The 27,227-nt window shown below is 37.7% G+C and overlaps 2 protein-coding genes across 2 annotated transcripts in view; one reads left to right on the top strand and one right to left on the bottom strand.

Moving 5' to 3' along the window:
* Positions 1–955: 955 nt before the first annotated feature.
* Positions 956–2,644, top strand: Trpc5os (TRPC5 opposite strand). The gene has a single exon (XM_015497958.2). The coding sequence runs from the start codon at positions 956–958 to the stop codon at positions 1,277–1,279; it is 324 nt and encodes a 107-aa protein (XP_015353444.1). The 3' UTR covers positions 1,280–2,644.
* A 5,622-nt stretch (positions 2,645–8,266) lies between these two features.
* Positions 8,267–27,227, bottom strand: part of LOC107152436 (short transient receptor potential channel 5) — a 163,189-nt gene continuing 144,228 nt past the window's right edge. The window contains exon 4 of the mRNA XM_015497957.2: positions 8,267–8,860. Coding sequence (XP_015353443.1) covers positions 8,267–8,860 — 594 coding nt within the window. The remainder of the gene's footprint in view (positions 8,861–27,227) is intronic.

Below are 27,227 nucleotides of genomic sequence, written 5' to 3'. Positions count from 1 at the left end.
ACACACACACACACACACACACACACACAGTATTGCCTTACAGAAGTATATGCTTGCTGTGGGAGAGGGAGTATGCAGAGTCCACCAGACATATAGATGAAAATAGTGCAATCATGGCTTTAGACAAAGTTGGAAGAATTAGCTGCTAGATATGGAAGATGGGCAGTAATGGAAAACAACAAGAAACTAATGTTATACCTTCAGTTCTCCAAAATTTCACAAAAGACAGAGAATATGGGAATTTCATTTACCATGCACTCCCCACTAGGATGCAGGGCAACTGTAAATTTTAATGAATGTATAATTAAAAATACAGAAAATACTTAGTAGCTCCAAATAAAAATAGCAATTATGCAAAGGTGCGAATAAAGACAGAGTTAATTGAAAGACCCTGAGTGGATGTATCCTTCCTCAACAGAGATACTCAGGAGAGAGAGACAAAGTACCTATGCTCACTTTATTTTCAAATCCCCTAAGAAGATATTAAAAACCATGAGAAATTCCATGGGCAAAGAGGTAGTAGATAGTCTTTAGATTATCACAAAAGGAGAACAATATCTAGAGATCCTCTTTTAACCCTATGGATAACTCTTGATAAGGGTATCCTGTAGCTAGGACCTATAGGATGGATAAAGTGTCAATCATACTAATTTTTATATTTCTCTTTTCTATTATTAGATCTGCTTTGCTGCTTTTTTAAATCTTGCCTGTGACTATCTATCTGGTGGTCATTATATCAGCAGTTCACTACTGGTACAAACAAAAGTACAATAAATACATTTTGTTGGAGATTTCATCAACATTATCAAAACATCCTGTGGTACTATTGACTTCATTCTATACTTGACCACCATCAGAATCATATCAATATCCTAATTTATCATCTACAGGATTCGTTGTCATTGAGAGTCCATTTGCTACAGTTTTTAGAAATATTTTATCTGTTAAGAAGAGCATGGGGTCTGAGTCAATTCCTATACTAGTTGGTGGACTTGTTGAGTGTGTAGCCCAGTTAATAAGAATAGCTGAAGAGCTCCTACTATCTATTTCACAAGAACAACAAGTTCCTTGTGAAGAACGAAATGATAGAACAGAACAGATTGGTGCAGATGCATCTCCTCCTGAAGAACCTTCACTACCAGATCTCGGTGATCTCTCTGACTTGGAATCAATACTTTCACTACAAGAAGATGAAGACCTAATCCTTGATATAGATCAAGCCATGATAGATGTAGATGAGCTATGTGAAGATGTACTCTCTGATATAAACAATGGTTGAAGAAGTGAATAAGACCCAGTTTGCCCTCACCAACATGTGAGAACTGATCACTGATCTTTTTTTTTCCCCAAATATATCCTGATTTTTCTGGACATTAGCAATATTTTTCTCCTAGTTCTGCATTTTTTAATTATTAACACCTTATAGAATAAGTAAGATTTGATTTCCTTCCAGAAGGAAAAGACTGATCACATCTTTGTTTTTAGTCAAAAATCTTTGATTTTAGCAGTGTGGTTTTTCCTTTACTTGTATTTGTTTTATTAGGCTTCTTGATGATAAGAGCAAATAATAACAAAGAAGAGAATCTCTTCAACCTAACAATGGACTGAAGCACAACTATCTCACATCTTGGGACCCGATTTTATTGTTCTATAATTAATGGAAATTAAAAGGGGAATATCCCCTAGGATGGTATTTCAATTAGATTATAATTGTTTATTGTCATTATGACTATTGGTCAAAACAATTTTGTTGTTTAATAGTTTTAAACTAATAAAGTTTTCATTCACAAATCAAAGAACCTGTGGTCATCTTAAATTACCTGGTAGTGAATTTCAAGGTTACTAAACTAGCATGAACAAACCCCATATAACAGAAGGTAGTAGCATGTAATCAGAGAGAATGTTGTACCAAGAGTCTGAAGTTCTACTTTTGGCTTATCAGATGATCTGTAACAAATCTCTGAACATAGCCCTTTGTCATTTGTAAAATAAGAACTGTAACAATTTTTGGCTTACCTTTAATGCTAATAAGGAACAAATCAAACAATATCGTTTCAAAGTCTGGTGTGTCTGACAATGGGATGGAATATATGAAATCAGAACTTTTTAGGAGTATCTGAAAAATGTATGCATAAGAATGCCTGAAAGTCTATTTGGCATGCAAATATCATCCAATAGTTTTACATCTGTACAGAGATTAACACTTCCTTATTCTACATCATGTCAAAGTTACAGTTTGGAATCAGCTTTTGTTTCATTCTTTGGAGCTTATTTTTTTCACTAAATTAAATTCTTTTGGGGAGTCTATTTCAATTCTAGTAGGAATAATAATGAGGATAAAACAATGGTGAAAAATCCCTTCATGAAATAATAAATTATATTCCATTTAAGGCTAAGATTTTGTTCCTGAGGGGGTTATATAACTCTGAACATTATTAACCCACCATGATCCAACTAGATTTTTAAAATTATTTTTCAATAAAGGGATTCTACTCCCTCCAGTCCACATTTAAAGGTTGTTTTTCTTCTGTCTATATAAATACTCAGAAAACTTAAAAACCAACCAACCAACCAACCAACCAACTAAACAAACAACAGAAAAATCTCTAATAAAAGTAAATATAGCTCCTGTTTCCTCAAATTATTTGGGAGTTATTTTTACTGACATATACAAATATCCATTGGTCTCAAATGTCCCATTTCTTAAGGGTAATAAAGAATCCTTGAAGGCAATCACTATTATACCCCTGAAGAACCGAACTACACTTCAGTGAGGTAAGGAAAACCACTGATCTCTTTATACCTTGCCACAGTTTTATCTTAAAGGCCTTATAAAAATGATGAAAAATATCTTGAGGTATTATTTAATACAACGATGGTGTAAAATGGACTAGGGGCCCCCAGTTATAAAACATGACTTTAGTATTTTAGATTCCTATAATAAAAGATTTCATTAACAAAATCTGTGATTGGAAGCACATGCCTGGCAATATTGACCATTTAAAAATACCTATATTTTATTTATTATTTATGGTCCTGAGAATCGAACTCATGCCTCACACATGCTAGGCAAGCACTTTATCACTGAGCCACAACCTTAGCCCCCTGATCATTTTTTAAAAAATATATTTAGTTGTCAATGAATCTTTATTTATTTATTTAAATATGGTGCTGATGATCAAACCCACTGCCTCACATGCTAGGCAAGTGCTCCACCATTGAGCTACAATCCCAGCCTAATACTGATCATTTTTAATACTTTTATTCTTATTTGAGCTGTGGAACACATTGGCTTTCCTTGAAACTATATCTTCTGAATTTTTAATGTTGACAATCCCTTAACTACCAGTTTTGGAATTCAACTGTGTTGCATCTCATTTTTAGAGAAAAATATTGTCTGATTTTTATGGAATATGGTTTCTTAACTCAAATTTTAAGAGTCATGTCGTCTGTCTGAAACCTAAGGTGTGAATGAACTTATTTTGGGTCCTTTATCCTGGTGCAGGAGTTCCTGATGCACCTCCCTCACAACACCTCCACCCATTGAGAAACTATCCATTTATTCTGAGTATTTTTTCATTTCTCCCATTTGGTATCAAAGTATGTCATCAGGATGTCACTAAAGAGTGGAGAAGTGGTACATCTGCTCTGTCCTTTTCCTAATAGATACTGAGGAAGTATTCCAACTTTCCTTAAAGATAGAACCTCATGATCCAACTGGTAACAATCATGCAATCAAGTAAAAAAAGGACAGTGTTTCTCTTTTAGTACTGTTGTTCCATTCCCATTTAGAGGTCATTTCTGTGAACAATTATGGCCCTGGGAAATAATCCTAGTTCACTCCTTCTCCAGCCTTGTCAGGGAATAAAGGCCTTTTTATTTTTTTTTTTTTCACCAGCACAACAGGTGTTTTTTTTTTTTTTTTTTTTTTTTTTTTTTTTAAGAGAGGGAGAGAGAGAGAGAGAGAGAATTTTAATATTTATTTTTTTTAGTTTTCAGCAGACACAACATCTTTGTATGTGGTGCTGAGGATCGAACCCGGGCCGCACGCATGCCAGGCTAGAGCGCTACCGCTTGAGCCACATCCCCAGCCCCACAACGGGTGTTTTTAAAATTTATTTTTTGTCAATATTTTCTACAAACATGGACTATATCTTATTCTAATTAGGATTGTGGTTGTACATGATGTTGACATTCACTGTGCTGTATTCATATATGCATTTATAAAAGTGATGTCAGATTCTTTCCACTGTTTTTCCTATCTTAAAAAATGTCTTAAATATGTTCAGGGAGGCTGGGGTTGTGGCTCAGTGGTAGAGTGCTTGTCTAGCATATATGAGACACTGGGTTAGATCCGCAGCCCCACATAAAAATAAATAAATATAATAAAGGTGTTGTGTCCATCTACAGCTATTTTTAAAACATGTTTAGAGGGCTCCTAACACATAACTTTCAAACTGAATGGGGTTTCACCAGATCCCAGGGTGTGACCCATTTAAGACATGAATAGTTTTCTCTTTGTTGAGTTAACACACGTAAACTATATAGCTCCAGGAATTTGAGGAATTTTGTTAGTTGCCTAGTTCCATCACACACATACAAAGAGAGTTTATACTGGAAATATGGATAGTCAAGTGTACTGCATAATATGATAAAATAAATGATCAAGATCATGACCTTTTAAATTAATGTCTGTGTCCTTAAGAGCTATATGTACATTATACTTCTTCAAAGACTAGACTATGGATAGTTTTTGAACAGTCTGCTTCTTCAGATCAGGGACTTTTAAGAATGAAACTCTCACAGAAAACTGAATTTTTGGAAGCTCAGTAACTCAGGATTGTACTTACCAAGCACATTAAAGTTAAAAATTAAAAAAATACCCCCCAAGCAAGGATATTGCTGATTTGTTCAAGGAAGTGAGAATATTCAGACTCAAACTAGACATATGGATTGAATAGTGAGAAATCCAAAACTGAACACATTTGAGATTTAATGGCACCACAGATTTTTTTTTTTTTTAAAAAAACAACAACTGTAATTCACAGACTTGGAAGAATTACAGAGTTTTTAGTGAATGTGAATTTGCAATTCAGAAGGAATTTATAGTTTGATGAATATAAGTCATGTTTTATATTCCCCAAGCAATGCCTTTAAAATACCAACCTTAAGATGTATCTGATATCCCAAGCCTAATATGTTCATCATCAGGCTTAGTTTGAAGAAAAACTAATCTAAAATGATCAATAGCTATTACTAAGATAAATATCTTGGAAAATTTGGAGCAAAATATATGTCTCAAAATAATTCTAAAGTATTTGGCTATGGTCATATTTGGGTTTATGTGGCCCATGAAAGTTTATTGTTCTTTTTTGGGTGGAGGGTACCAGGGATTGAACTCAGGGTTACTCAACCACTGAGCCACATCCCTATTCCTATTTTGTATTTTATTTAGAGACAGGGTCTCACTGACTTGCTTAGCACCTCACTTTTGCTGAGACTGGCTTTGAACTTGCCATCCTCCTGCCTCAGCCTCCTGAGCCACTGGGATTACAGTTGGTGCCAGCATGCTCAGCAAATTTAGGTATCTTCAGAAATAAATTCTAGTAATGATGATTGTACAATGTAAATGTACTTAATGCTGCTAAGATGTAAAAGTGGTCAAAATGGCAAATTTAATATAATGTATATTTTTCCACAGTAAAAATGTGACTCCTTCCGCTTTAATGTACATACAAATGACCCCCAGAAAAAATTATTGGAATCTCTGCTGCAGAATTAAGAAAGCAAAAAGAAATATAACTCCTTGGTACATTCAGGTATAATGACAGCTGAAAAATGTACTCTATGAGCACACAGTAACATAAAGACATTCTTTAATAACAATAATAAGAGAAATTATGAAGTAAGGAACATAGGAGACAAATTTCAGGGCAGTTAAAGAACTAAAACAAAGAGGGAAAATGATGAAAATTTCATGAGATTTGAAGGGCTATTAATGTAGACACCAAGGATGATTCCATGGTCATATCTCAAACTGATCCCCATGAGAGTGAGAAAGTCAACAGAGTGGAACAGTAACTAAAACTGGCAATGGAAGATTATGTGAGGAGCTGGGCTGTAGCTCAGCGGTAGAGCGCTTGCCTAGGACAGGTGAGGCCCTGGGTTCGATCCTCTGCACCACATAAAAATAAATAAACAACAACAAACAAATAAAATAAAGGTTAAGTTCTTTTAAAAAAAAAGATTATATGAGCAGAAGGGTTCAAGTAATAAATAGCTGGGGGCTGGGGATGTGGCTCAAGCGGTAGCGTGCTCGCCTGGCATGCGTGCGGCCAGGGTTCGATCCTCAGTACCACATACAAACAAAGTTGTTGTGTCCGCCGAAAATTAAAAAAAATATATATTACAATTCTCTCTCTCTCTCAAAAAAAAAATAAAAAAATAAATAGCTGGAAGATGGTCTAACAATACAAAATTAATGACATTGCTGCAGAAACATTGTCTGAAAATAAATGATTTGTCAGTTTTCAGGGGTGGATGGAGCTTAAAACTGTCAAGTTTAGCTCCTATTCAGTGGAGTGCAAATTGAAAAATTTAGTCATATTCTGCAATATCTACTTTAAAATTATTCTGTTCCCATTAACCGTTCTGTCACTTAGAAACAATTCATGTTCTAAAAATACCTTTGATATTTTCTCACAGTATTGTAGCAATTTATGTAAAGTGAAAAAAACACTGAAGCTGTAATATACATCATTAATGGAAATAGTAAAGATGCCAAAGTGTAGAAAAATCAATTAGACCTTGCAGTACAGCACTTAACACAATAACCGATACTATGTATCAACAGCAGAGCCAATGAGAGAAATGGATAAGAGAAGATGGACTTTGGCTATATCTGTTATTTTAATGCACAGGATCAGACCATATATCAAGGGTCTTCCATGTGTAACAATGAAAACAAATAGCAGCTAATATTTATGGAATCCCTAATGTATGCCCACTGTTGTGTTATACATAAGCACATTGCCTATTTTATTTAATCTTTAAATTTCTCCAGGGAGGTAAGTGTTCCTGTTATTATCCACACTTTTGAGAAGAGAAAAGAAAGATTAAGAAACTCACTCAATTAAAGCAAGACAACAGCAAAAATAGGATAAAGAGAGTTAGGGGTAAGCCTATCCTTTTCCCACCTCCCCTCCCTGGGATAACCCTTTCAGTCTCCATGTTGCTGCTTTGTCATTTTTGATTACCTTCAAAGTTGCCCCTGACACTTGTTTTTGTCCCATTTAGAAGGCATAGTTTTATAGTTTGTTTGTTTGTTTTAGTACCTGGGATTGAACCCAGGAGTGCTTACCTACTGAGTCCTTTTAATTTTTTTTTTATTTATAAACAGGATCTCCCTAAATTGCTTAGGGCTTTGCTAAATTTCTAAGGCTGGCTCTGAATTTGTGATCCTCCTGCCTCGGCCTCCAGAGTCACTGGGATTTCAGGCTTGCTTCACTGCACCCTGCATAATTGTTGTTGTTGTTGTTGTTGTGAGGGAAAGGCATCAAGTGAACAGATACTGAGATTTTCCTTAGAACCTGGATCCATGAAGGGATGGTATTGCTATTTGCCCTTCAACTGGCAGAAACCTACTGTTTGAATCAGATAACAGATAGCAATGGAAACAATATGGGAATGGATAATAAAGCACTACCTGGGACTGGAGTTGTACCTCAGTGGAAAAATGCTCACCTAATGTTATAAGGCCCTGGGTTCTCCAATACCAAAAGAAAGAAAGAGAAAAAAAAGGAAGGAAGGCAGGAAGGAAGGAAGGAAGGAAGGAAAGAAGGAAAAACAAAAAGTGCTTCCTATGTCATGCATTGAACACTAGTTTCCTCATTTATTTCATAAATACAGCAGTCTTATCAAAGGTCTTTTAGCTAATAATCTAGACTTCATGATATGGTCTATAATAGGTGCCAGTCAGGTAACAGAAATGAGGTGCAGGTATGGGTGTATATGCATAATTTGGATCATTTAATCTTCATTGCTAGCTTGTATGCTCCAAGAAGGCAGGGCTGGGGACTGTGTTCTGTATCCCAAGAGCCTAGAACACTATTTGTTGAATGAATGAATGCTTTTCCATCAAAGAACCAGATGGCTACTTTTTCTGATTATGAAGAAGTATATAGAAGCTGTGTCTTGGCTAAATGAACCTATTTGTGAATCCATCCCAACAATTCATCTGTTAGAAGTCCAAGTGGTATGAAAATGCTCACTCTTGCTTTGCTTCTCCAGACTCTGTAGGTCTTAAGCTTCCCTGAAAGCAGAGATGATCTAAGCTTACCTCTTTCTGGTGGTATTTGATCGCCACCTTCAGCTTGGCCAGGTCATGGTACTTCTGAGGATCAAGCTCTTCACTGTGGTCATCTCGATGGTTGAGGATGATCTCCAGTTCCCGGGAGCTCCGAGCTTGGTCCAGCAGATCTTTGGCAAAGAGCTTGCACTGCTGGGAGAGCTCTTCATACTCTGCCTTGAACTCATTCTCCACCTTGCTGAGCTCCTTGAGCTCCCAGCCCAGACGGAAGGCAGTAAGGATGGGGTCCTCACTTGATAAGGCAATGAGTGAGGGACTTGCCAGAGCCTTATAAATGTTCAGTCTGGAGCGGGAATGGCGCAGGCTATCTACCTCTGAACTGGACACACATTCCACACAGTTGCAGCGGATCTGGTGGGGCCGAGGGATCGTGACCCGTTTTTGGACAAGCAATTTGATGATTTCATAGTTGTTGGTGTGGGCAGCCAGCATAATGGGAGTTATGTCTGGTGTGAACTCAGAGAACTGGGTGTCCATCATCAGTGTGGGGACCTAGATATGAGAAAGGAGAAGCATAGAAGGGCAGGATTAAAGTTTGTAGAGAGAAGGAGCATAGGGCCCATCAAATGGCAATTTAGAAACTGGAGTCTCTTGTCACCTCTTTCCATTCTCTTGTCACTTGTCTTTACCAGAGTAGCTAATATCTGTGGAATGCTTACTGTGTGACAAGGCACTGTTCTAAACACTTTACATAGATTTACACATTTAATATCACAACAACCTTCTGAGGTAAGCTGAGGAGTTGAGGCTCAGAGAAGTTAAATAACATATATGGCCAGGAATGGTGGCACACACCTATAATCCCAATGACTTAGAAAGTTGGGGAAGGAGGATCACAAAGTCAAAGTCAGCCTCAGCAACTTACCCTAAGCAACTTAGTAAGACCCTGTCTCAAAATAAAAACAAAAAGGCTGAGGATGTGGCTCAGTGATTAAGCACCCCTCGGTTCAATCCCTAGTAGTAAGTAAGTAAATAAATAAATATTTATATGTATATTATATTTTATTTATACTTGAATCTGTATATATTTATATATACATATATGTGTGTATATGTATCTATATCTATATCAATATCTAAAGTTACATAGTTTTAGTAGCTGAGCCAATATTTAAACCCAGGTTGTATGACTTTAGAGTTTGGTTCTTAAATTATGTTATTACAATATGCCAAGATCTGTCTAACATAGAATAGGGGAAACAGAAATTGTTCCTGGCTTTCTGGAGTTATGTTGGGTAGATCAGACTTACATAAAATTTGTAACAGTACATAATAGTATGTGGTCAGTTCCAAATGAGCTGTATAAACTTATTTGAAAGGGTAAAGACAGTAATCTTAAAGACTGCAACTAAATCAAGCTTTGGTGGCTGAAGAGAAGCCTTTTCCAACTTCCTCTAGGTCCTAGGAAGCTCAAGAGAATTCATCATTGTCAGGAAGAAGTACTTTGTAAATGAGGACGTTTAGACTTGGGTGGTGGGGTTACTAATAGCTAAAGGACCTTTGATAAGACTGCTATATTTATGATATAATATTTGGTATAAGTAGTAGTTAGAGGTGAGAAGTATAGAGTTTTTTTAGGCTATTCAGATGCACTTCTTGGGAAGCATGTGGAACATGACCAATGAACTTAAATTATTTTTTTCAACTTTAAAATGTCTCTTTGGGCCAGGCACAGTGGCACATGCCTGTAATCCCAGTGTCTCAGGAGGCTGATTCAGGAGGATCACCAGTTCAAAATCAGCCTCAGCAACTTAGTGATGCCCTGTCTCAAAATAAATAAACAAAAAAGACTGGGAATGTAGCTCAAAGATAAAGCACCTGGGTTCAATCCTCAGAACCAAAAATTGTGTCTTTTGAAACCCAGTCTGTTTTCAGTCCAGTAAAGAAACTGAGACAGATCATTAGCCTTGCAGAAGAGTCTAGTGTGGTAGGATCTGAGCTAGAGTATGGGGAAGACTAGGTCAGAGGAAGCTTTATGGAAGAGTGGAGCTAAGTATTTAAAGCATAGATAGGAGTCAGGAATATTGGGAAAAATTGACCTTATTATACTTAAGGGAAAATGAAACAGTTCCAATGATTCCATTTTATAGGGAAGAACAGAGCATGGAAATTGAGATACTCACAAAATATTCCTATATTGTTTTAATCAATAGTTTCTTTCTTTTTACTCTCAAAACTTCTTAAAAATAAAAAAAACAACCCACAGTTACTGGCAACCTGACAAAAGAATGAGTTACTGTTTCTCATCATTTTTGCCTTCCTCCCACCTTGCATGAGGGATTCCCAAACAGGGAAGTGGCCAGAAGACAGGGAGTGGGAGAAAGGTGGAGGAGGAGGAGGAGTTTGCAAGAAACCTGCTTCCTCTGGAATGGTTGCATCACCTCTGAATAGTTGAAAGCTGGTTGCACGTTGGTCATCAATTGCTAGGATGGAGCAGTGAGTAAACATTGTTAAACATTTAGAAGGAACAGCTACAAACAAAGCAGCAGGAAGTGAGCAACTTGTCTCATAAAGTAAATTGGACACAGGAAAGAATAATCTCAGAAATTAACATAAGCCTACAGGCTAAGGAAGAAGTAGGTCTGAGTGAGCCTGGAAATGAACATAAACACAATCAGAATAAAGCCTAGAGTTGGGAGAGATGGTAAGTGAGCAATTTGTCACAGTCTGCCCAGGAAGAAAAGAGCTCCTAGCTGGGAAATCTGCCCTTTATTTGGATAGGGGCATTTTTTTCAATCTGTCACCTCTAAAGGTGTTGGAGGAGGGTGTGTCTGGATCTCCCTTCCAGATTGCCTTTTCTCCTCCAGTCAGTGTTGTCATTCCTGGGTTGCCATACTGTTCTCATTCACTGTTCCCTGTGTGTATAACCAGGTGGGGGCCCCTGTTTCTTACCCTATTTCTCTGTCAGTCAAGGGCCATTGTAAGCTCCTACTCCTAACTTTGAGACCATCTCTTGCTGCCTATCCAAATATTGTGGGCATTAGGTTTCATCCCAGACAATCACTTTTCTCATGCAGCTTTACCTTGTTCTCTAATTATCTCAAACATTTGTGTCTTGCCTCCTTTTATATGGTTGGGAGCTCTGCCCTAATGGTAGAACAGTCTTGGTCTGCTCTTTTTCCCCTATAGCATTCATAACAGTGTTAGACACATAGCAGGCACTCAGCAAAAAGGAATGAAATCCCCTCTCCTAAAATTAAAACACTGACACTTTTTTTTATGACTCCCAAAATTTGGGTCAGTATGAACTAATTTCCTTGGGATTTTCCTCATCATGTCCAGCTGAGAAGGTAGACATCTCAACACTATAAGAAAACTACCCTGAGGTCTCAAAAACTTGGGACAGTTCCAATGAAGTGTGATTCTTCATAATTCTAGTGCTTTATTATGGAGCCTCTGATCCATAGAACACAGATTTCTACTACTTTTATCTCCTCTGTTGCTTCCATTCTCATCATTCTGCTGCTTTGCCCTTCTAAGGTTCAGCATGAACTACAGACTATCATTAGGATAGCTGATGTAAAGAAAGTTCTAAAATGAGGGTCAGAGTTTCTGCTAATAATCTAGACATCATGATATGGTCTACAATAGGTGCCAGTCACGTAATATATATGAGGTGCAGGTATGGGTGTATATGCATAATTTGGATGACTGAATGATAGGTACTGTTAAACAATAGAGTTCTTCTCAAAGGGTGCACCTGCTGCTCAGCTCCTGAATATTGTTATTTTTAAGTTCAAAACAGGCCCCACATGGTAATTTTTCAAGAGAAGTTAGAAATAAGGATTTGGGGTCGGAATCTCTTAAAGTTTTGAATGTTGGAATAAATAAATTTAAGGACAGTATGCAAGTCAAACACAATATATATGTGAAGCAAATTTGCCTTGAGGGAGCCAGTTTGGGACCCTTGTGAGATTAAGGAGAAATGGGAACAGAAGCTGGATATTTAAGCAGAGCCTAAATGATGAAAGAACTTGAATGCCATTAAGGGACTTAGATGTTATCCATTGGTCATGGGGATCAACTGAAGGGTTTTAAACACAAGAGTGACATGGTACAAAGATCAGTTTGGCCAGAGTGTGGGAAACAGGCAGTGGTAAATTGTGATAGTAAATGTTTTTTTTTTGTTTGTTTGTTTGTTTTGTTTTGGTACTGGGGATTGAACTCAGGGGCACTCAACCACTGAGCCACATTCCCAGCCCTATTTTGTATTTTATTTAGAGACAGGGTCTCACTGAGTTGCTTAGTGCCTCACTGTTTCTGAGGCTGGCTTTGAACTTGTGATTCTCCTGCCTTAGCTTCCTGAGCTGCTGGGGTTACAGGTGTGTGCCACAGCACCTGGCTGTGATGGTAAATGTTTAACAACCAACTCTACACAGGAAAATCATTGGCATTTGCCAATTTCTGTGGTGATAATACCCCCCACCCCCATACCAATTTTGAGCTACCCATATGACATTGTGAAACACGTGCTGGGAAGAGAGACAACCAGCTCTTACCAGCTGGTATGATCCAGCTCCAGCATACTGTTGGATGAGTTTCAGGATGATAAGACTAGTTAAAAGATATCACTAGTCCAGTAAAGATAGAGTGTGACTCTTAAAACTAGACATTGTTTCTAGAGACAGGAAAGGACAAATTTAAGACTTTCATGGGATGTATCAGGAAAGGGAAGGAGAAGAAACAAAGGATGTTAGATTTTTAGATTGCATGCCTGGTTGGTGCTGTCACTAATTGCATATAGGAGGAAGAATAGGTTTAGGGTTTTAAAAACTTCAGTTTGGGACATATTGAGTTTGAAGTCCTTATTAGAACAGAAGCAGAAAGTGGAGCCTGGAAAGAATGGAGTCATAAAGGGACTTGATGTTCAGATGGAGTAGAAGAACTGGGAGGATGGGACACTGGCCAGAGAGCAGGGCACTGGAGGACATGATGTGCACAGTGGAGCAGCGCTGAGTGATGACCAGCTCTGGGTTGGCTACGAACACAGAGGATTGAAGTGCAGTGGACGTGGAGGTCAGAGGAGATGGAGAGGCCAAGAAACTGGCAGAAAGGCCAAAATCATCCAAGGTAATGACATGTCTTGGATTAAAGAAGATAAGGTAATTAGAGCACTTTGGATAGGATCTAAATCAGAAGATGATCAGGACATGCAGAGAACAGGGGTTGTACTAACAGAAATTTGGAGGAGGTCTCTCACAGTGCAATTTAAGCATACCTGTCTTGGCTTTGCCATTTACTAACCTTTTTGTGTCTATTAAATGGGAAAAATAATAGCAGCTGGGCAAATTTATGAGGATGAAATGAAATTTTGTGTGTATTATCTACATAATGTTTAGAACTTACTAGTTTCTCAGCAAATGTGGTTCCTATCATTATAACAAATGTGTTATAAATGTATCCCAATCAAAAGCACATTCCCTAGCACAGCAATGTGTTTTGTTCACCATGTTCTGGACAAAACTCTAAAATATGGGAAACTTTAAGAGCACAGCCCCCAATGCACTTTTGTGTACTTTTTAATGATCGCCTAAACTTAATATCAATTAATCTGGAGCTGTTGTTCACCCTTCTGTTTGTTAACTCAGTGTTTTCATGAAGACCCTGTGGGGCTTAACCAGTAGTGCCTTCTATGATCTGTTCTTATATTTTAGACTATTTCTATATAGATTAATTAACCTCACTAAATTTTACCAGTTTTTCATCCAGGTCCCTTAATCTTTGGGCCCTCCTAGGTGACTGATTAATATCTGAAAAAAAAAAAAACTATAACAAATTGTTTTTGGTAACCACATCTGGAACTGTCACTAGCAGAGGGTATTTGCATTTTAATGGGTGGCACCCAGAAAGAACACCTTGCCTTGGTTGAAAGGCAAGAATTTCAAGAAGTAAACTGGTGGGGACTTGTGTATAGTGAAGGTCTTTCCCAGGCCTTACAAACCATTGTATAGTTTGCTTCCTACTCCATTTTCACTAGTGATAGCTCTAGCTATAGTGTTCTCCTAGCAGCTATCAAGAAAAATTGGAAAAGACTTCAGATGGAGCCAAAAAAAAACCCGGAGGTCCTGTCTAGTATATTTTATGGGTTCCTCATGCCTTTGATTTGTGTGTGTGCGTGTTCATGTTCTGTACACCATAGTTTTATTTATTTTATTTTTATTTTTGTTAAATATTCAGGGAACTTTAAATGATAAATCAAATGCACCTTTCACTTATCCAAATCTCTGAATGTTTTTGAGCTTTAAATTCCACTCATTATAATGCAAATATTTCTTATCTGCTGGGATGCAATTGATTATAGCCTTGCAGATAATTGAATATTTTGTATCCATATATAAATTTATTTCAGCTTTCCTGAAGGCCCATAGCAATTTTTTTCTATAAAAGGCCAAGTAGTAAATATTCTAGACTTTGTGGACCTCACAACTCTGCCATTATAGCATGAAAATAGCCATAGACAATGCATAGATGAATGGGCCTGGCTGTTCTCCAATAAAATTTTATTTGCAACATTAGTTGAAAGCCTGGATTTGGCTTGCAAATGCCTGGATTACTGGTTCCCTTGTTAATTAATGAGTTAAATAAAGTCTTAGGCATGAATTGACTTTAAATTTGTGTAAAGATCATGATTTAAACGTTTTTTTTTTTTTTAAATTATCCTACAACTGCCATGCTGTGTTCAGATTCAGGCCAGGTAGAAAATTCAATTTTATTGTTTCTTACCAAGTTTTACCTTCCCTCAATCTCCAACTGAATGGTTTTAGGCTTCTGATTAAAAATCATGTTTTTTTTTTTTTTAAAAAGGAAATAAAAAAGATGAGCGAAGAAGATAGGAAGCAATCAACAGGATGATAAATTAGATTTTGTTCATATTACCTACAAGTGTACTCCTAAAGAAACTTGATGCATCAACCAATTTGACTGAATTTCAAAATTTGCAACATGTGGGCCAAGGACATGACCACTAAAGAAGTTACACTGCCTGCCTCTCTCTGGGGATTTGCATTTAGGCACTAATGAATTTGTTTCTAGATCTGCCTTAGGACTCCTTGTTGAAAAGATAGCATTATATTTTTAGGATTTTTCTATATTAACAAGCATGGGACAGATTCATACAGCTGAGTTCATCACATTTTTTCTCTGCAGTGCAGAGAAGAAAGTGAGATAGAGTCACCTTCCTCATATTTTCAACTAAATTCCATGGCCAGAAGATATCACAGAGGGATAGGCGATGTTCTAATCTCCCTACTCTCAGGACTAGCCCAAATGATTCTTCTTTCATGTCTATTAGCCTCATTGTTGGATACAATCTGCTAATTGGAATTTTTCTGAACCCTATTGTTACAGCCTTAGGCAGGCGCCCTTGGTGGAGTTTATCACAGGCTTCTGAAATTATACCCTCCATTTGTAATTAATGGGAAGACCCTTATCAGAAGCCACTACATGCATACCCACAATGCCATCTCTTCACAGGCCTAACCTCTCTGATTGGCACTTCCTCACATAGCTGGCCCGATAGCATCTTGTTGAAAATTAATCTCCTGTGTTGTGCCTGAATTTAGTGAAATTGGAATCCCGCTTTTCCACCTGCTGGGTCCTCTCCTTTCCACCCCAACATGTCAGATAAAATCAATGTTAAACCTTTTTCAGCAGTCTGAAAAACTATTGGAAATGAAATTTCATTTCTTTGTATTACACAGAAATGAAGAACACTAGCATCTAATCATGTCACATTACCAGCTTCCTGCTCTGCCTACCAACAAGGGGTAGTGGTGATGCATGAGCTACTCTGCGGGCAGCCATTGGCATCATATGAGAAAGAATATGTTTCCCAGACTCTAGTAAAAACAGAGCCTTAAGAATTAGGATTTGCTAGATCATGTCAGTTGATTTCAAAGACAAAGTGTACAATAATTTAGATTAAAAATTTAGATTGGATGACTACAATGGACAAAACTTATTTGGAGGTTGTATTATTCAGAATCTCATTACTACTTTTCTCCTTATATACCTGAGATAATTACCATATAATGAGAAATATTTGAGATAATTACCACATAAGGAGAAAAGATTTATTTAGTTCACAATTTGGAGGTTCAGATCTAAGACTGGGCAGCCCATTGGTTTGTCTTCTGATAAGGGTGGCAGATGGCAATGCTGTGAGAATATATTGGAGCAAGTGATCACATCCCAAGCCAAGAAGTAGAGAGACAGAGAGGAAGCAGAGGGATTGTGGGGCCCCACAGACCCTTTTGAGGGTACACCTGCAATGACTTAAGGACCTCCTACTAGGTCCCATCTTCTAAAGGTCCAGAGCACCTCTCAGTAATGTCACCTTAGGGACCAAGCCTTTTAATAAATGGACTTTTAGATATTCAAACTATAGCAGGATTAAAGTTACGGAATCCACTTGATGATTTATAAAAAAGTTAATGTTGATATATAAAAACCAATAAGGTATATAATGATGGCCAGCATTAGCCTGAGTGGCAGGGATAAAACTAATACTAATAGTTGTTATTTATTGAGCACTTTCTATATGAAAGGCACCATGCTGGAGCATCTCATTTAGTCCTCACTATGGTGCTATGCTATAGGCATAATAATTATCCTCATTTACATCTGAGAATATTCAGCCACAGAGTAGTTAAGTGTCTTATATATAAGGTCACATAGCTAGGAAGCACAGGAGCCAGAATTTGAACTCAGGCAGTTTGGCTCCAAAGCTTGTACTGTTAAACACTATACTACCCCATTCCTGAATAGAAAAATATCAGTAATAAGATTGATATCAATAAACAAACCTTAAAATCACAACACTAAATATACAGACATATCTTAAGAATGTTTTGCAGTTTTTGTTGGCTATTAATTAACACTTTTAACCAATCTTCTACCTTAAACCCAGATAAATATTATATAGTATTGTTCAAGGTTTAGTAGCCCCCAAACCCATTCTTTAGATAAAGAAAATGTGGTGTATATACACAATGGAGTTTTATTCAGCCACACACACACAAAAATGAAATTATGGCATTTTCAGAAAAATGGATGGAACTAGAGACCATCTTGTTAAACAAAATAAGTCAAACTCAGAAGGTTAAAGGTCATATGTTTTCTGTCATTTGTGGAAGCTAAAAAGGAAAATGGAAAACAAAGGTGGGGGTGGATCTCCTAAAAATCAAAGGGAGATCAGTAGAGGAAAAGGGCCAGGGGGTGAAATGCAGGTGGGAGTTGATGCTGGGGAGTGATAATTGGCCAATTTCTGTTGTTATATTGTGTGCATGTATGAATATGTAACAAGAAATTCCATTAATATGTACAACTATAATGTACCAATAAAAATCAGAGGAAAACAACATTATTTATCATCATGTGGGAACTTTTAATTTTTGAAAGATAGAAAATAAATTTAAAGAGGAAAAATGTATGGATTGTGAGAGTTTATACTGTCAGAGTTCTAGTTGGAGGAAACCTGGAAAGGTACTTTTCTCAAATTTAGATGGCCATAAAGGGTTAAATGAATTACTCCATGCATTTCTTTGCAAGATATGGGCTACAATAAGTGAGGGAAGTTATAGACTCCAAAAGTAAGGTACGCCTTGGAGTGGATATTAGAAATGAAGGGAAAGACAAAAGAAGACACAAAAGGAAGTGAGTGGCCTTTGGGGTGCCAGTCCTGTGTGAAGGCATTTTGTATATAGTTAAGATGTGACATCTTCCAAGAAACTGTAAATATGATGTAATGAGTCAAAATTAAAAAAGTAGAAGATATGAGTTGTTATTGAGATAGGGGAAATATCAGAAGTAAAGTTCTGATCAACATGCCTCTAGCATTCCACAAAGGAATGAAGCCCTAATCTGCCAGTGAGAGCATACAGTTAGCTTTCCAGGTAGGCCTATGGTTGAGTTTGATACAAATAGATTTTCAGAAAGCCAGAGTTCTTGGTTTATTTTTATAGGTCACCATGTGATTTTTAAAAAATTGAATTTCTCTTGTGTATTGCTTTACTGGAAAGATGATGGTGAGAAGCTGATTTAGAGTTTTCCATGTCATTGCTTATCACATGACTAACATAAATTTGTATGGCAGGATAAAGGTTTCTGGACAGGGCTGAAAACCCAAGTGCAGACACAGGACCATTGGGAAGACATGATAACCAGATTATCATCAACTATATAATGGGATTCAATATAAATAACCATTATAATTTTCCTAGTGGGTGCTGATTCTGATAGGAGCACACATACCACCAGCAAAATGAAAACAGAATGGACAGAGGGTATTGCGTGTAAACAGAGGGGTTGAGGACCTTTATTTTTTTAAGCCAGTTTACAAATATAATAATAGAAAGATGGTAGTCAACACCAGGAATCCTAGTTTAGGTCTAGAAGAGCTTTGGTGATAAAAATTAGCTTATTTGATTCTCAGAGTGGAAAAGAAAATTTATGAAAGAGTAATTCTCACCATTGCTCTCAAAAGCAGTGAATAAAGAAAAGGGCCTAAAGTAGATTTGTGGTAGTTAGCCACTTCTCAACACATGGGATAGACATTCCCATTACAGAAGGGAGAAAAAGGCATAAAGAAATGAGTACCTGGCCCCATCCCACTATGTCCAAACCTCAAAAGGGAAAACCACACTCAGTCTTAAAGTTCTGGAATCCTCTTCCTTGACTTCCCATTCCACTTTCTGAACATACTGGTGAGGTGGTTGGGCCCAGAAGGCCTTTCAAAGTCCCAAGACTTTTCTGGGTTCAGCCCACACTTGAGTTTTCCCAGGTTGGAGTTAAACCCCAGTAACTCCACAGTTCTGGAGCCTCCATGGCAGTCCTGCTGCAACTTCACTAAGCATTGCCTTGGTGGGGAATCTCTGCGAGACCTCTGATCTCACACATTCAGCATTGCTCTAGTGGGGACTCTTCAATGACTCCATCCCTGTGATAAGTCCCTGCCTGGGTCCCCATATTGTCTGAGATATCCTTTGAAATCTAGGTAGATATCTCTGTACTTCACAGCTTTTGCATTCTGCACATCTGCAGATTGAGCACCATGTAAACATTGCCAAGGTTTATTGCTTGGACCTTCTAGAACTATAGATTGAGGAACACCTGGGCCTGCTTGAAACTCTGTTGGAGTGGCTGAAAGGTGCTGCACAAGAATTTGGGGAGTAGATTCTTGAGGTGGTCCTAGGCAATAAATTAACCCGTGGAGGGCACCTTGGGCCTGTCTGCCAAAACCATTTTGTCCTCCTACATGTCTGGGCTTTTGATGCAGATGAGAGGGGCAGATTCAAAAGATCTCTGAATTACATGAAGTGTCTTTCTCCCATCGCCTTGATCCCTTCTATTGGTATTGATCTCTTGAGCAAACAGTTATTCAGTTACACCCTTGGTTTCCTTTCCTGAAAATCCTTTTTCATTCACCACATGGCCAGGCTGAGAATTTTCCAAATCTTTCTGCTCCGTCTCCCTTTTAATTATAAGTTCTATTTTAAGTCATCTCTTCTTTTCTCTCATTTCACTGTAAGCAGTTAAAAGTAGCCAAGCTGCAGCCTGAATGTTTCACTGTTGAGAAAATTCTTCTCCTAGATATCTTAGTTCATTGCTTTTAAAGTCTACATTCCATAGAGTCCTAGGACATAGATACAAATTCACCAAATTCTTTGCTGCTATAAAACAAGGATTGCATTTAATCCAGTTTCCAATACCTTGTTCCTCAGTTCCATCTGAGACCTCATCAGAATGGCCTTTAGTATCCATATTCCTATTAGCATTCTTAATGCTCTGTTTATGGCAATACAGAATTTTTCTAGCCAGTCCCTCTAAATTCTTCCAGCCTCTGCCTATTACCCAGTTCCAGAACCAAGTCCATATTTTCAAGTATTCATTATTAGCAACAGCCTCACTTCTCAGTACAAATTTTCTGTCTTTGTCCATTTATAGTTGCTATAACTGAATATCACTGACTATTCATAATGAATAGAAAACAAATATTTAATTCATAGATCTAGAGATTGAAAAGTCCAAGAATGATGCTGACATCTGCTCAGCATGTGATTAGGGCCTTCTTGCTGCATTATAATATGGTGGAGGTTAACAGAGTGACGAAGTCACTCCTACAGTAACCCCTTAATCCATTAATCCATGCATGGATTAATATCCCTTCATGACCCAATCATCTCCCCCAAAGTCCTGCCTCTCAAATATGATTAGCGTTGGGGATCAATTTTCCAACACATGAAATATGGGGGACCCATTTAAACCATAGTACCAAATGTCCCCATGGGGGGGGGGGTGCAAATTACCTGCAGTAATTTGAATCTCTGAAGTAGAATAAGAGAGGTTTGGTCACATGACAATAAGGCAAGAACTCAGGGCTGGGGTTGTAGATCAGTGGTAAAGTGCTTGCTTAGCACATGTAAGGCACTGGGTTCAATCCTCAGTACCACATAAAAATAAATAAATAAAATAAAGGTATTGTGTCCATTTACAACTAAAAATATTTTTAAGAATAAGGCAAGGGCTCAAACATAGCTATCAAAATACAAGATTTAGAAGGAACCAAAATTTGTCCTACTTGATGCCAAACTGTTGAGCTATCATCATATCTAGGAATGGGTTTAGTCCCAGATCTGGACTGTCATCTCACGGGAATGAATGGAAGAGTTACTTCCTAGGAATTGCCTTCTTCTGGAGGTGTGGGGGTTCTGGAGGACTGAAGGGCTATAGTGGCAGGGAACTTGGCAGGTCATTATGAAGATTGTCATTCAGTGGTATAGTTGCAGTTATTCTCAACCACACTAAAAAGGAGGCAGTGGGCATACATCTCATGGCAGCACCATAGTTAGCATCCTTGAATCATCATAATGGAAAGTCCATGAGTTATGGATATTCTAGACAAATGTAAGACAAACCTATAATGACTTTTACTAATGGCAGACAAGAAGTGTTTAGTGTTTGGTACTACTGGAGGCACTCTGGAGCAGTTTTTTATTTAGGATCTTTCTGACTGAATTCCTCATCTGAAATTTCTGAGTGGCTTCTTTCAGAAACAGCCATGCAACCAGGGCCCCTCACTCTGCACCAGAAGTTGCCTAGGGTTTGGAAGCCTTTGAGAAAAGAAGCCTGACAATGCCAAGATGCTAGCCATGTTCACTTAGCACAGACATCTTAGTGGAACACATATCAATAATACTTCTTCCACTTTAGCAGAAAAATGGGATTTGAAAGTCTCTGATTGGGGGGCTGGGGTTATGGCTCAGTGGTGGAGTACACATCTAGCATGTGTGAGGCACTGGGTTTCATCCTCCATACCACATAAAAATAAATAAAATAAAGGTATTGTGTCCATCTACAACTAAAAAAAAATTTAAAACATTAAAATAAGAAAAAGTCTCTGATTGGTGGCCATGGACAGCACCAAAAAGAATATTTGATTTTCAGTACATAATGGTCATGGTTAAATTACTTGATCACTAATAAAACAGAAGTCATTTTAAAAACATGTAACTTTTGGTTGGCAAGAAAAGTAACTTAAGTCATTTTGTGATTAAACCCAGGCCTGTCATGTTGACATCATTCAATTGGAAACAAGTTATTTCTAAACACATTAAAAAAATTGTTGATGGACACAATGCCTTTATTTATTTAATTATTTATTTTTAATGTGGTGCGGAGAATCAAACCCAGTGCCTCACATGTGCTAGGCAAGTGCTCTACCACTGAGCCACAACCCCAGCCCCTCTAAACACATTTTTTTCTGACAAAGGTCTTCTAATATTCTTATAATGTATTAATTTTACCCATATATTTTTCCTTTATCACATTCTGGGAGGGAAGAAGTCAAGAACTTTCTTCCCCTATAATCTCTCTTTTTCTGTGACATCACTTTTCCTCACAAAGTTTTTGAGCTGGCAGTTGCATTGTCAACAGTATGTCTCAAACATAATACCTTTTGTTCTGGTCAGAACAGACCAAATGTTAAAGGAAAAGAGCAGGAAGTTGGTTGTCTCTGGTTAGGGATGGGGAAAGGAGAGCTACTTTGGGCTTCTGACCCTACTGCTACTGTCTCCTGCCTCACTTTCTCCATGTATGCTTCCAGGCAAGGAATGTGGGCTGCTGTCTTCCAGAGAAAGGTAATCTAAAGGATGATTACTACCAAATTTGGAAAATATCAGCTACCATCTCCCTATTTCCCTGAAGTCAAACACACTCCAAATTTGCAACTTGGAATGGCAAAACATTTTAAATGTAATGATGACCTTTCAATCACTTGCCATGTCTATCTGAAAGACACATGTAGCCAGACACCTCATAGTTTTAATGCAAACTTTCACCTTGTAGCAAATTTTCAGGAGCACAAAACAAGCCAGGGCTGACTCCAAGGAGGCCTTAAATGGGATTGGGGTTCAAAATTATATTTATTACTACTTGGTGTTTCTCTTTATTTTTTTAATTAATAGGGAATAAAAATCTTGAAGGTAGATGAAAAGTTACAAGTGGGGAAAGATAGCACCCAACACTTAGAAGGCTCCAGAGACACAGGGATTTCTTGCCTATTGTCAGAAAAGGGCAGCAAATGTGATCAGATGTATATGGAGGAACTTTAGCTTCAACTATGGTCACATTCATAAATTTGAGACTCCCTGGGAGCCCCAGGCATACATTTGAGAATTATGGGCAACTGACACTAACAGGGAATTACTTTGGGATTTCTTTTATACCCTGCCAAGGTTCAGTTCCAAAAAATTACCATGGAGATGTTTAACTGTTTCAGAGGCTAGGGGCTAATAATACACCTTGAATTAATTGTAGTGATAGAAGAATGGTCCAGATTGTCACTATGTTTTATTTAATTCTAATGATTCTATGATTAAGTAGACTATAGATGAACAGATAGCCTCCAGAATTCTAGAGGTTTTATGGCAAGAAATGTGTCATTGACATCAATGCCTATGAACTTGTAGTGAATACCCGTTTGTTTTTTTTTTAAACTGGAACTTTGTATTCTTGCCTCTCTAGTAAGCCAATTGTGTCTCAGGCAAAATACCTAATTAATGTAGGTTTATCAAGTACTGTTAGAATAATTTCAAAACATTGCTCATTTCCTCCCGACATCCCTTTGAAATTTCTTAGTGTTATTCCTTTACTTTTCACTGGTAAAAGATTAAGCTAAAGAAAGTTTGAGTAAATTGTCTCCAGCTACCCAACAGCTGAAGGATGGAGTCATCTGGAGAACTCCACTTCTAGACTTTGTTCATCATATCATGTATCACAGTTGATATACGCATTGCAAAATCACAGGATTAGAAGAGACCTTGATGATGATGTAGTTCATTCTCAAATGTTAACCCTCTTGATAATACCCCTGCATACTAGCTATTCTACCTTTGCCCAGATATGTCCTGTGATGATATGCCATTCCATTTCTCTCCTGTGGTGTGATTATCATGTTAAAATCGGGTGGCTACATTTCCTTCTTCTTCATCATACACTATTCAATAGCCCCCGATTGTTTTCCCTAGTATGCAATTCTTTATCAAGAATGCTTTCCTGCTGGGTATGGTGGTGTAGGCCTGTAATTCCAGTGACTTGGGAGGCTGATGCAGGAGAATTACAAGTTCAAGGCCAGTATTGGCAACTTAACGAGACTCTGTCACAAAATAAAAATATTAAAAGGGCAAGGATGGAGCGTGGTGGTAAAGCTCCACAGAGCTTGGATTCTATCCCTAGTTTAAAAAAAAATGCTTTCCTGAGTAGTGATGCAGTATATATCTAGCAGTAAGGACATATTGCTTCTTCTTTATTGATTCCATCTTTTTTAGGGGGGTACTGGGGATTGAACTCAGGGGTACTCAACCACTGAACTACACCCCCAGCCCTATTTTGTATTTTATTTAGAGACAGGGTCTTACTGAGTTGCTTAGTTACTTGCTTTTGTTGAAGCTGGCTTTGAACTCACCATCCTCCTGTTTCAGCCTCCTGAGCCATATTTAGGGTAGCAGCAGCATAGTAACGGTTTGGCAACCAGTAAATAGCTCTTTGTCGTATCTAGGAGCTGTACCCTCTCAAGAATGCTGGTGGGTAGTAGCCTAGATCAAGAGTCATGTAGCCACACTGGAGGTCATTGCCCTGGAAAATCAAGTGGTGCTCCTAGTTTAAAAAGAGAGGCTGCCCTTGGCCAGTGTGGGGTGGATGCCTCTGATCACTCTGGAAGTATCTGGCCACATGCTTAGAGGTAAAGTTCAGGGTTCTCTAGTTTGTGTTAGGAAAGTGAGAGGTCAGATTCTTTTTAAAAAAAAATAGGGCTGGGGTTGTGGCTCAGTGGTAGAGTGCTTCCCTCACATGTGTGAGGCACTGGGTTCAATTCTCAGCACCACATATAAATAAACAAATAAAATAAAGGTCCATCAACACTAAAAATATTTTTAAAAATATTTACTTTTTTTAGTTGTATTTGAACATAATACCATTATTTAATTTCTTTATTTTTATGTGGTGCTGAGGATCAAACCTAGGGCCTCGCATGTGCTAGGCGAGCACTCTACTGCTGAGCTACAACCCTAGCCCACAATCAGAGATCAGATTCTTAAAGAGGCCAAAAAGGAGGGTAAGGAGAGAGGGATGGAGAAGGAGATGACAGCCAGGCTAAGTAATAGATGTAGTATAATCATTATTTTTATCAATGTCATGCTTACCTTTGGCAGGAAGGGCCCTAGTGCCAACTTTTAAATACTTTGCAATCCTGGTTTTCTCTAATAAAGCCACTTAGTCTAGTCCATAATAATGCTTTCCTAGCTTGTAGTTCATTTCTTGTAAGCACAGGGTAACTCTGTACTCATCTACTTAACCTGTTGGATGCTGGGCTCAGCGCTGTAGCATGGATGAAAGAAAGGACCTCAGGATTGAAAGTTCTAGCTCACAGTTTTCTGTCAGGCTGCTTGATTGTGTTCTCCAATCTTGATGATAAAATGGGATGAAGCTGGGCACAGTGGCACATACCTGTAATCCCAGCGGCTTGGGAGGCTGAGGCAAGAGGATTGTGAGTTCAAAGCCAGCCTAAGCAACTTAGAGAGGTCCTAAGCAACTCAGTGAGACACTGTCTCTAAATAAAAAAATACAAGAAAGGGTTGGAGATGTGGCTCCGTGGTTGAATCCACCTGGGATCAATCCTTGTATAAAAAAAAATAGAGAGGGGGACCCTGGGGGAATAGAAATAATCATACCAGTTTAATCATTTAGTTGACTTTAGTAATTCAGGCTTCCTCATGGGTACTTTAAATGAAAGTAATAGGAATGACCAAAAAAAAAAAAATGATTTCCAGTAAAGATTAGTTTAGCTTATTTGAATAGCTTCTCCAAATAAGATCTGTTATTTTCATCCAAGTAAGGCCCAGGATCCAGAGAACACTTTTTATTCTGATCAGACAAGCAATTACCCAGAAGAGCTTGCACTGGCAGCAGAATATGCAAGCCCACCTTTTCCCATTTCTGGGTTTACAAATGGATACATGCTAATTAAAAATCATGGCACTCTCTGGTTAAAATAACAAGGGGACTTTAATGATAGAAGAAAAAATTAGGCTCCCAATAAGGAAGGAAGAAAAATGACATGAAGGTCAAGCCAGGGCTCACCGCTATATACTCCCTCAGTAGTCTCAGAGGAAAGCTAGTTGGTTAGCACAAGCTGTAAATTATAATCACATCTGTATGATGAATAAATGTTTACAATCCAATGCCAGGAGCTGTTGGCTACAAACTAACTGTATTTATTCTTTAGATACAAATACATCTTGTTTTTAGAGGACATTTTAAATGTTTCTCTGCCCAGATTGAACTTGTGGCAAAGATATTATCACCTCAGTTTCATACATGGCCTTCCAACCATGTGTCTCTAGATCCCTGCCATGTGGTGAAAGACTTTTCTTTTAGGACACCGTGGAGATCAGAAATCTTGCCTTGGGTTTTATTTGGAGCAATTATCAGTTCCTTAAAAAAACGGCTATTGGATTGAAGGAAGGTTTTTGTGTCTTTAGAGTGTCTTTCTTTTCTACTAAGAGCTGAAATGAACATGAAGGATTTAAGTTAGATGCATGGAAGAAAATTTATGGTGCTAGACTCTAGAATGAGTGATCAAAGGATGTCATAGAATTCATTCTGAGTGGCTTCAAAGACACTAAAGAATCTAATGTTAATGTAGTGTAAGTAATAGTTGAAAATCAGAAGTTGTGCATCTTTGCTCTGCTATAAAAGTCACCCTATTGAGCTTGAAAAAAAATTACTTTCCTTGTCTGCACATTATTTTTTCACATCAATAAAATGGGGAGGAGATGAACTTAACAAATCTTTCCAAATCTGACATTCTATTAATTTCACTTATTCATTCATTCAGAAAACTGATGTAGGCACTAGATATTCAAAAGTCAACAAAGTAAGTCAAATAGCTTCTTTTTTTTTTTTTCACAGACACACACATTCTTTATTTCTCTTTTTAAATAGTGATAAGTATAGAGTTTAATACCATTTGGTGGCTGGAAAAGGCCATTTTCCTTCTGTTTCCCTTTTTTTTTTTCCATTCATGGATGGCCTTCCTTTACAAAACATCATTTTTTTTTTTTTAAATCAAGGCATTGTATTTATTTTTATTTTATTTATTATTTTTTTTTTAATTTTTTATTGTGGGTTGTTCAAAACGTTACAAATTTCTTGGCATATCATATTTGACACTTTGATTCAAGTGGGTTATGAACTCCCACCTTCACCCCATACACAGATTGCAGAATCACATCAGTTACACATCCATTGATTTACAAATTGCCATCCTAGTGTCTGTTGTGCTCCACTGCCTTTCCCATCCTCC

The sequence above is a fragment of the Marmota marmota genome, unplaced genomic scaffold, assembly GCF_001458135.2.
Source record: "Marmota marmota marmota unplaced genomic scaffold, marMar, whole genome shotgun sequence".
Taxonomy (NCBI): Eukaryota; Metazoa; Chordata; class Mammalia; order Rodentia; family Sciuridae; genus Marmota; species Marmota marmota.
Note: the sequence above shows the minus strand (reverse complement) of the source record. Positions and strands in the feature narration are given on the sequence as shown.